Here is an 11,948-nt window from a genome sequence, read left to right as displayed (position 1 = left end):
TCCTGCTGATGTCTAAACAATGCTGTGAATTTAAGTATGAGTTAAAGAATAAAATAGCACAATGAATCTTCAAAAAAATGTGGTGTTACACCTATACTTGGCTTGAATCCCTAATTTCCAGAGGGCCACTGAAGAAGTAATTTTATCTCTCTGTAACTGTTTCTTTTATCTGAAAAATGAGTACAGTGATATTTTTATTACTTTTAAACCAGAAGGTGGAAATTAAGCTATGTGTTATATGCCATGCAGCATGTACATGCCTTGCAGTATAGCATAAAATATTCTGGGGGTGTTTAAGAACATGAAACCTCCTAGAACAGAACTGGAGAACCTTGTAGTACAGAAGAAACAAAACGGTGTCCAGTGCTGTCCAGTGGGAAAGGCTGACAGCATGTGCTGTCCCTTCAGTCACACCACGGGGCATCTAAAGGTTTCTAATAAAAGTCTCTCTCGCTCTGTTTGCTGGTACATATATACCCTTTAAGCAGAGAGAGCGAACAAACTTATGCCTGTATGCACAATTAAGACATATTCAGATGTGCTTAAAGTGAGAATTAAGATTATGTAGGCACTCAATTCCAACTCCACAATCTTGTGCAGTATCATTTAGCTATGAAGGACTTCACAGATACTTGGCAACTTGAATTCAACACGTCTCAAGTAAACAGTCATATCTCTATAAATAACAGCACTGCCAACCTCTCAAAATGCTACTTCGTGTCTAGTTCACCTGGAATTCTGGAAATGATTGGGCCTCCTTAGGAAATACTAATTCTGTTAATGAGTATGAAGTTCCTAATGCTCACCTAAGCAGCTGATATTGTAGCACTTTTTACTGGCTTCTCACAGTCGTATGAGCCTGGGCATAGCCAAAACAAAGCCCTCCGCTACCCATTTCCTTTATTCTCCCAGCCTTCTTCTCTAACATCAGTAGAGGTCAAACAAAGATGATAGATATGTGCGTCTAGGTTAGGTGGCAAGAGAAGGGCCACATTGCTGCAGGCTGCTTTTTCCTCCATGAACAAAAAACAAAAACAAACAAAAACCAAACACCAACAACAGAGAGAAGTCACAGAGCTATGCAGCGCTTTGGGAGAGTGGAAGTTGCCAGACGTACTGTATTGGGAAAGTAAATTTTAAATTTAATTTCCCATAGGCCCTTGTTAATTCTCCAGAGGGAAGTGGGAACATTTGGAACATCTGGGGACAGGATAGCATTTCTTTCCCAGTTTTATTTCTGTTATGAATTGCCTCAACTTTTTGGATCTTGACCAAGCACGGCACATTCCCACCATCAGCACACTGCAGACTGTCACAATGAGTCGAGGTTCAACATGCTTCATAAAAGGTGCTGAATTTATTCGTGTATCATCGTGCTACTGTTATTGCTACATAAACCTCACTAACTGGAATCTGAAACTATCCATATCAGCACTACCTTTTCTAGCATTACCTTTGGGGAATATCTAGTATCCTTCCCCTAGGGAGCTGAGTTGTTGTTGCTGATGAAACAGGTTTTTTGCTAAACATTGATCTAAATCAAGAGCGTTTTTCGTTTGAGTAATTCTTTGCAGACAAACTTTCTTAAGTGTATTTATGGCTATAACTAGAAAGCCTCTTATATCATATTTAACTGCAGAGAAATGTTTCTTGTCTTCAGTCCAAAACAAAATGCATCCTTTACTAAGTATTACAGCCTTACAAAAAACCCAAACCAAACCAAACCAACAAACAAACAAACAAACAAAAAACCCCCACTAAAAGCAAAAAAAAAAACCCAGAAAAACAAACATTAAAAAAAAAACCAAACCAAACCTGAGAAAGAGATGGTATTTGGCAAAAAGCACATAAATACAAAGCACTTTTAAAATTTGTTTAATTAGTAATTGCTACAGTGAAAATAATATGCTTCCCATTGCAGTATTTTAATGAAACATTGATTAACAATTTGAATCCTCATTACCTTTATAATTAAGAAGGATTTCAAGAGGAGCTGAAAGAGGAACTGGTTGCTTTGCATCTACACTTCCAAGTAGCCTGCCAAAAATTTGATATTAAGTTGTTCTTTCAGATAGCTGCTTCCTAAAACCTAGCAGTAAAATTAGCTGGGTGGATGCCTTACAGAATGGAAGTAACTTAATATCTGTCAAATCTTATTAAACTATTTCATTATTTTTTGTGTAACAGATTTGTACACCTGCTCTGTGTTTAATTATAATTAAATCTGCAGTCTGATCTATATTAAAGTACCTCTCTGTCTACATGGAGTCAGCAAAGCTCTACATAGGCAAGGCCACAGGGAATGGATTTAAAATTTTTCTTAAAAAAAAAGGCGCAATGATCTCGTGTACCAGCCACTCCCAGTTTTGTATCATCTACCGACTTGCTGAGAGTGAACCCTGTCCCATTGTTCCGGTCACTAATGAAGATGATGAATAGCATTGGCCCCAGTATTGAATCCTGGGGTACACCAATTTTGACTAGCCTCTGGCTGGACTTCTTGCCAATTTTCGTAACCCTTTCAGATCAGCAGTTCAGTTTTCAGTCCAACTCACTGTCCATTTACCTAAGCTGTAAGTCATCAGTTTGTCTAGGAGGATGTTAAGGGAAACAGTGTCAAAAGACTTCCTCTTCAAGTAAAAAGAAATCATTTCCCTCATCCACTAAGTCTGTTATCTCATCATCATAGAGAGTTAGCAGATTGATCAGGCGCAATTTCCCCTTTCGCCCATGCTGACTACTCCCAATCACCTTCTTGTTCTTACTATCTTTTGAAATATTCCAGTAGGGCTTGCACCATCACTTTCCCAGGGACTAAGGTGAGTCTGACACCTTTTAATTTCCTAGCTCTTCCTTTTTGCCCTTCTTGAAGATAGAAATGACACTTGTTTCCTCAAGTAAGGAGGAACCCCAGGAACCTCTCTTAGTTTCCATGACTTTTTGATGATAATCAAAGATGGCCTTGCAATGACATCCACCTGTCCTCTCAATGCTCATGGGTGTATCCCATCAGGTCACAAGGACCTGTGCATGTCCAATTTGTTTAAAGGTTCCTTAACCTGATCCTCCTCCACTGAGGGTAAGTCATCCTTCCTTCAGAATCTCCCTCTAACTGCAGAGTCTGCGATTACTGAGGCTTGATCTTACAAACACTAGAACAGCAGGCCCACATTCTCCATGTTTTTCCTTAGACTTTCTTTTGCTGTAGTAGCTTTTCTGTGTTTATACACACCCTTGGACAGTGTCTCTATATTCCTCTCAGGTCATCCGTCCTTGCTTCCACCTCTTTTCTCTTTTAAATTAAGAATTTTATCAGCTATCTTCATCACGTGAAGATAGAGATTCTTGTCTTGATTCTGATACAATTCCATAAATGGATGCAAAAAGGTGCTCTTACAATGCTGAAACCATCTCTTGAAAGCAAGACTAATGTGCAATACGTAACTTCAAATGCAAGAACGAGTACATATTATCTCCTCCCTAAAAGTTCCATTCACTTAATTTGTTTATTCTTCTGAGCTCTTTTATTAAACTACTGTTTACTTACTCTTGAGTTGTTCAGAGCTCATAGAATAGCTAATAGAAATATCAAAATTATTCTTGGCATCTTCATATCAAAATGGATGTTTGCCAGCTCAGTAACAGACCTCAGCATTTCTCTTCACAAATATGCTGCCATTGAAAGTAATGAAAATGTTCATACTAAAGTACCGTCACTAATCTTTACAATTATTTTAGGCAAGACACACTTTCTTAAAGAATTTAAAGAAGAAAAGGTTCAGTATGAGTAAACACTTTAAATCAAGCTGATTAAAACCCTAACCAAAAGAGGCAGAAACAAATAGCTTCGGGGCCCGTGGAGGTATCCTGCACCTTTGACTCTTCTCTGCCATTTCTGTCTGTGTTAGAGAGAGAGGGCTGAACTGAGTATATTCTAGGGAAAACAGTTAATAAACAAAATGAAGCAATGTATTAATACAAAAAGAGAGAAGTTAACCTCAATGCAGCCTCTGATGTTACTATTGGGACATCTTCTTAGGTAAACATAGGAAGCTGCTGTACAGTTCCTTTTGAGTCTGGCACTGGTTCTGCCATCACTGCAGGTATAAACATATATGTGGGGGTTTTGTATGTATTACTAATACTTAGTTTTCTTCCACATCTGTATCTATCCATCTCTCAAAATACCTTCCTTCCAGGACTGCCTGGATTACATATTTCCTTCATCTTCAAAACAAAACCAAAGGTAACATCACACAGAATGTGTTTTTGCAGGTGGATGTGTTGCTTCTATTATCACTCCGCACTAAAGATGACATTTTGCATAAGGAACATTTGATGGACTAATTAAGTTGTAACATTAAAGGAAGCGAATACTTTGGTACATTACTTCCTCTGATGCTCTTAGCTATTCTGTATACCCAAGCTTCCTATTCTTACTCTACTGCTGTATTCTACTATTGTACCTAAGCCTAATACCGTTTATCGTAGTCTGTAAAGGGTAAGGACTGAGGAAAGGAGCTGCCACATTTCTTAAGGCTAGTTAGAAGGAAGCTGTTTTGGGACAGGAACAAGGGAGCACAATGTACCAAAGAGGCAGACAAAGGATGGCTGAATATTACATGAAATCTTATATGTTATGCTAGAGGATTGTACAAGTATGTAAAAAACAGTAGGATATAGGTAATAGAAAAATTATCGTGTATTTCACACATACTTTCCACTTTCCACCCATGGGGTTTCTTATAAAAAGATACGGTCATGCTGCTGGTTACTATGGTGACAAGGACAGCCTAAGAGCCTACTTAGGACAGAAGTGATTTACTGTCTAGCCCATTACTCAAGGCAGCATGATACTATCAGAAAAAAAACATTAGTTCAAGAAACCTGTGATTGAAGACACCCGCTATAGCTTATAGGTACCAAAAAGCATTTGTTTTCTTTTTAAGGGAGGAAAGAGCAAGTGGTTATATTTCAGACAATAATAAGCAGACTTATTATTCATTTTAATTTAGGTTTTTGATACTTCCAAACATCTTGATACATCTTTCCAGATGCAGAAATTCATGACATTGAAGCAGGCTTACCTAAGGCAAATACAATAAAGCAATGCTTTACAATTTATAATATAGTTTTCAAAAAGCAAGTATGAAAAATATCTATTCCAGTATATGAAAAGTGATTTCATTTTCGGAGCATTCATATGTGTCAGCAAACTGAGGCAAACAGTTTACAGAGAAAGTTGGACAACCTTGCACAAAGACCTATTCTAAAAATCTGAAACTCAAAGGGCTTACCAATTTGAGCTATTAATGGAAGGAAGTGGGAAGGGGAAGACCCACAGAACAAGACATATACAACTTAAGGACTGTCAGACTGCTCCAGGTCTCTGTGCTGAATTTAAGAATTGGAATTCGCCAGGAATTTATGAAGTTAAGTTCTGACAGAAGTAGGCAGCTAATAAGGACTTAGGCACTTAGCTATGGAATAAGCAGGAGGTGTGAAGATCTGAGGGTCATACTAAATCTGAATTGTGTTTAGAGTACATAGAAGCAACACATCCACCTGCAAAATAGGCAAAACCAGCATCTCCCATTTTATAAAGGTGCTCTAAGGAAGAATACTCAGAGACTCTGAGGATCCTGTGATGTGGTGGTAAATGGCTGGAGTAGGCAGGTTATCTAGATGTACGAATGTATTTTTCAATATATGAGAAAATCTTATACTTGAACATTAATTTCCTGGAGACTGGCACAGAGATGCATTTAAGAAACACTTCTTTTTCAGCACTTGGAAAACATCACTGTATAGCAAGTGTTGACAAAATGGTAACCTCAAACACAAAACTAATATATCCCAGAAGCATGGAAACAGAACACTTGGAAATAAAAAAATATATGAAATTTGCATTTTCAATATTATTTTTTTCTGCAACATCTCACTGTATTTATTTCAAGAACAACTAGCATGACAAAACAAACAGGATTCAAGTGCTATGAAATGTTCTTCCTGTAAACTAGCCTAAGGCAGTTTCTCTGCCTATGCCAGCAATTGTGCTAATGGTACAGTAACAGCTTTAGAATAATCCCCTGCACCCTCGGAAACATCAGTCTTGTATAAACAAGATTGTTTATACAAGCTTGTATAAACAGAAGAGAAAGGATCTCAGAGTTCTTCCTTTGCCAGTTGTGGGCATAAAACATGACACTGCACACGATTGTCTTGTGTAGTGGACGCATTATTCTGTCACTGGGAACAGCATCACTTAGCAGCAGCAGCAGCAGCAGCTGCTTTGCGTGCCTTGCCATAAAACAAGCCTTTCCATTAGCTAGTACACATCGAAAATCAAATTAAGGCTACTGATGATCTAAATTCAGTAAAATAGACAACTGCTTAAATTAATTACTGTGATCCAATAATGGGATTCTTTGACAGGCGGAACAGATACTGGTTGAAATAATCAAGTTGCATCCATAGACCTCAGCTTTAATAGCAAAGGCATAACGCAGGATTCTACAGGACATAAACATCGCATGGTGCAAACGTATCTTCATCGACTTTAACAACTAGACAGGCAAAAAAAAAATCGCTGTCAAATATTCAGCTGATTATTTACGCAAGATATCGAGAACAATACAAAAACAAATTTAACTTTTCAGCTTTTCAAAGGGCATCATCTCCTGTTCCTCTTACTGTGAAAGTACTAGTTTCATATTTCAACCTGTTTCTCCCTCCTTATACTAGCTCTAAGCCAGAATAATTTCAAGTCCTTGTAGTTACAGAAACTACCTCTGTGTAAAAAAGAAATTTTCAGGTATCTTTTATTGCTTGTAAATAATTCAGAATATTTTTAAGGCAATACGTGGCACAGGACACTTCTTTAGGAGACTTTGGTTACCTGGGTAATACCTAGCGAGGCCAGTTGCACTACCAAAAACCTGCCATAATAAGGTGGGGTCTTCTTCTCTGTTCCGCTTGAATACATCATCCAACGCTGCAGTCCAGTTGAGTTCATTTAACACTATTGTTGCTGTCAAAGACAAAAAATACTTGGTATTAAAAAGCAGCAATGACTACAAAAAGCAAATAGAACTACTGCAGAAAGTATTAACATTTCTTTTAACTAATCCACAAAGTAAATTTAAAGAAACACATTCCTCTTCCTTGGGTAGTTTAAGTTCCTCACGCTCTCTTCTTCCTGTTGCATTGTTTGTATGCAATCACTGTTGGTTTATCTGGATAGCCAGTATCTTCTACAAATACTTTGTTTCTGAGAGGTCACTGTAGTTGCACTTCCCAGTTACAGAAAAATAAATGCAAGCATACGAAGTTGATATTCACTAATGACAAAGCACTACAATAAGAACAACGACAATGACATCAGCAAAAGGAGGTATATACCACTTATCAAGGCAACAAAATTGTTCCTTTCCAAATGGATGCTGTAAGAGCATTGCATGGGAAACAGATGATGGTGAATTATTTGAATTGTATTTTTAAGGTGGGACTACAAGCACAATAGTTCTCATAGTCTCATGCTAACAAGATCTTAATATTCATAGATGTGATCACTTACAGAAAGACCAGCAATGTGAATGTTAGTACTTATGAGTTGAGACAGTTCCACAATGTACTTAATGCACAAGGAAATCCACATTTCAGCTAAACACCATGTAGCCAGTTACATAGAAATTTATGAGCACAAAGTTGTCCTGTACCAACGCTTGTTTGAAGCAATCAGATATATTCTATAGTCAATTGAATATGTGACATATTAACATGTTCTATCTCCTTTTCAAAAAAAGATGTGTTAGTAAACTTACTCTAAAATTGATGTACAGTGCTACAGTAAGAGTCAATGGACTATAGTCAGTGGTCAATGAAATTTTATTGTGATACAGAATATCTCATAACTTATGAAAAATCATGATTTTCATCTCATTTGATCAGCTGTAAATATCTCAGTAATTTTCCCCCTAAAATCTTAATAATGGCAGGCAATAGCAAATTCAGGTAATTAGAAAAAGTAAGAGCTTTTTGTTGTTTTCTTTCTTTTGCATTGCCTAATGGCATTGTAAGTGACCTCTCTAAAATAGAAACACCTAGATAAGCAAGCCAAGAGTAGAGAGGGAATCAGAGGGCAAAAAAACATTTGAAAACAGCTAAAGGGGTAGGTATAAATCCTAGAAAAGATCACACAGTAATACAGACCCTGCTTAGACTACGGTGTTGAATACAGGAAAGAAAATTCAACCTCTCTTGCAAACGGACAAGTCAATCCGAAATAAAAACAGTTCACATTTAAGGCACCTAAGCGGCATCACAGTACAAAATCTGGTATATAAGTAAGTCTACATTCTAGCCCTCTGCTGCGGTGAAAAAAGAAACAATAAGGACAGGTTGAAAGTCAACATTTGAAAGCCTATTTCCGAAGTGCGGTTGTTAACAGGTACTAGACAAATAAGATCACAACATTAAACTTTAAGGGCTTGTTTTTAAAGGTTAAGGAGAAAATTGCTGCACCATGTGTTTTGCAGAAAGGTTTATCTGGGTTTTTTTTCAAAGGAGTTTTAAGATAATATTACTCTCTCAAGATTTTTATAGAAATACCAAACTAAATTTCGAACTCTTGAGAATCCCTGTAATCAGTAAGCTAGGACTATATATCTGTCTCTTTGTCAAGTAGATAATTACAAATATATATGTTAAATTAAGGAAGAGGGGTAATTCCCTGAGGCACCGTGAGAAGTTAATTATCATTTTAAAACTGTTACTGTTGAATTATCTCCTTTGCGTTCTGTCTGACCTACTGTGTAATTAGGCATTATGTATGGACTTCCTAAACTTGATTTTGTGTCAGATGTAGCTCCATGAAGTCATTAGAAACTCTGTCATTTATTTAGACAAGAATTTCCTTTCAGTTAGGTTTTGTTTTTTCTTTTTTTTTTTTTTTTTTTTTTTTTTTTTTTTTTTTTTTTTTCTTCATGTTACCATTTCCTCATCTGATGTACAGAGTACTTGGCCCAGTGGAAGCCTATGCTAATGGCTCCTGGTGATGTTTAAAGCACTGGTGTTTAGGACACTTATTTAAGGCACTCGGGAGACAATAATTCTTACCTCTTTGCCAGCTGACGAAGTGTTTAGGTTTCAGGGTCCTCTATGAATTCCCAAGCCTCATAACAATATAAACCAATGCATTTCTTTGGCCTTGGGACCTGACTTAAAACTGCTGAAGACCCTATCCCTGAATCTGTCAGTGACTTTGCCACCCTGGTCAGACCACTGATACCCCTATTCAGCAAAACATTTAATCAGGAAAAGAAAAAATATTAATGATGCTCATAAATGCTTTTCTAAATTGGTGACTATGCACACACCATGAAAAAAGACTCCTGACCTATGAAATGTGATACAGTATTTCTGAAGAGAGGATTTCCTTCAGACCATATGCTTACAACTGAATAAACTATATTCAATGAAGATACATTAAACATCTTACTACGTAATTGCAAATACTGTTGCAAAAGGTGTCTGTGTAACATCACTCAAAAATATGTTGCTAAGAGTTAAATATATACATGAACCTCTATGTTTACACACACCTCTGCACATACACAGACATGTATATATATAATACTTACATATACAAAAAAAAAGAGAAACTAAGGAGACAATCTACAAAGAGTAAGTTAACTAGGAATTGAAATGAATTGAAAACTTCAACATTTTATTAGACTTATTGAGATTAGGCTATAAAGCAAGAAATATAGGTCACTAGATCTATTTGCAATATTTATGGAGAAGTGATGCTTTATAGTAAGAGTAAAGAGTCTTATGATCTTATTTATATCTCACATTCTCCTTTCTCCTCCTCTATAACTTCCTCCCAGAGACAAATACAACACCCTAAAAAAATCCAAGAACCTGCAGCAAAGGAAAAAAAAAAAGGCAACTCAACACATGAAGTTGTAATTAAAAAATTAAATAATGTGGAATTCAAGATGAGCAGCAAGAACAGAGCATCCTAACAGAAGTCAAACAAAATAAGTCTGGGAAAAGGATACAAACTGTATGTAACACATCTGTTCTCAGGTACTGAAAAACGTATCTTCCTTATTACGACAACAACAATTTGTGCTTGGAACAGGCATAGAGTTTATTTTCTGGGATTTATATATAAGTAACTATCCCTGGAGCAGTTTGCCATTTGTAACTCAAACCTGCTCCCTCCCATTTTTGTTTTTTTTTTTCATTCTATCTACAGATGTACTTGATATAGCGTACACCCACCGTTGTGTTAACCAATCCAGTAATCAGTAAATAAGGAATTTTAGCTTTAATCATTTGTTTCCATAAGTGTTTTTCCACCACCTGCATTACTGTATTACGGGTTTGCTTCTGCTAAAAAACACATCCTGGGCTTTAAAAGCCAAGCTGTAAATCAAGTCCCTTGCCTTTTCTTTCTTTCTTTTTTTTTTTTAATGCAATACCTCTGGTAATAGACAATTTCAAACCAATCTAGATTCTGGTATAAAGCCTACAGCAGTGGATTTGAAACTTGTCAACTAAATAAATGCAAGCAAAAATGCTCATAAGCAGCAACAAAACTCTTCTTCAAATGGTTTCTACTAAAATATCATGATTCTCAATTTGCACTTAAAAATCAATGCAGTGCTACTTTCACTAGCTCGTAGTAGAGACCATGGCACCTGTCGAATACCTTAATTTGAGAAACATGGATTTATATTGATGCCATTAATATGGTGCGAATTACATTTATTTTTCTCATTAAAAAATGTTTTTTGCTAAAATTAAATGTTTAAAGGTGTTATAGTCACGCTTACTGAGATGTTGTACAACCTAGAAATGCTTGCCTTTCCTTTTGAGTTAACGTCCATACAGGAAAGAGCTTTTGACTGATAATTGGCAGAAAATCTAGTTGGAGACAACTCTCCAATAAGCTTATTTCCAATCCTGCTAAAAGAAGACTTTGAAGAGTACTGCTTCAAAGTACTTCATCTGATACCTTTCACTTGGTATGGGCAAGATGAAAAAATAACTTCATCATCACACAATAGGAAACACTATTCTTTCTGGCCAATTCCACTAAACTCCATCCATCTTTCCCTTTTTTCCCCTCTTCTTTATGACATGAGGTCTAGGTCCTTGACAAGAAATGGATTCAATTTTCCTCTGCAAATGTAGTCAGTATAAAATAGAGAGCAATACTGTGTTCTCTTTAAAAGAAATGGAATACACTTCTGATGATTTATTCAATGTATAGGCCCTGGCCCACATAGAAGGCAGAGTACGACTTTATTTGAAAAGCCTGAGAGCTATTTACTATATCTGAAAATATGTGAGCTGCTGTTCCCTGATGTGCCAGCTACACATACACTGGGGAGAACAGAAGGGAGCTTTCCAGTAGCTCATTAATCTTTCAGCGTGAGGAATGTATTACGCTTCCATATCCTGTTTAATGAAGTTGAGTCACCAATTTCTTTAAAGACAACACTAATTATTGTTGTGAATGAAATATATATTTGTAATCAAATATTATGCTATTTAAAGGCAGACACATAGGGACAATACATCTGCAAGTGCATATTTTTGTATATATACAAAAGGTATATATATTGAACACGTAAACTAGTCTTTTTTATGATTAATGTGTTTGACTAACTTTTAAAAGACTTTATTCCTTCCAGCTTATGCTAAACTAAACAGAATATTGCACTCTCCCAGCTGTCGTTGGGAAGTTGTACTCCCATTTCATTTTACATTGGTGTCCTGGGTTAGCCAAAACTTCCCATTTTGGAAGCTTTGTTGTAAAGTGACCAATCAGATATTCCCTGCCATGTACATAGAAACGCGACATCAATTGGTTAAAAGTTCTGGTGGGCTTCTTTCCATTTCCGGGGTGCTGGCCCTTTAAGAAGCAGCTGGTC

General features: G+C 36.6%; 1 protein-coding gene across 1 annotated transcript in view; it reads right to left on the bottom strand.

The window, feature by feature from the left end:
* Positions 1-7,049, bottom strand: part of LOC104492390 (voltage-dependent calcium channel subunit alpha-2/delta-1-like) — a gene marked incomplete at both ends in the record, with an annotated part of 35,993 nt that extends 28,944 nt beyond the window's left edge. Inside the window, one exon of the mRNA XM_010134951.1 lies at positions 6,899-7,049. Coding sequence (XP_010133253.1) covers positions 6,899-7,049 — 151 coding nt within the window. The remainder of the gene's footprint in view (positions 1-6,898) is intronic.
* Between the last annotated feature and the right edge of the window lie 4,899 nt (positions 7,050-11,948).

The sequence above is a fragment of the Buceros rhinoceros genome, unplaced genomic scaffold, assembly GCF_000710305.1.
Source record: "Buceros rhinoceros silvestris isolate BGI_N320 unplaced genomic scaffold, ASM71030v1 scaffold28970, whole genome shotgun sequence".
Taxonomy (NCBI): Eukaryota; Metazoa; Chordata; class Aves; order Bucerotiformes; family Bucerotidae; genus Buceros; species Buceros rhinoceros.
This window is presented reverse-complemented; position numbering and strand designations above follow the sequence as displayed.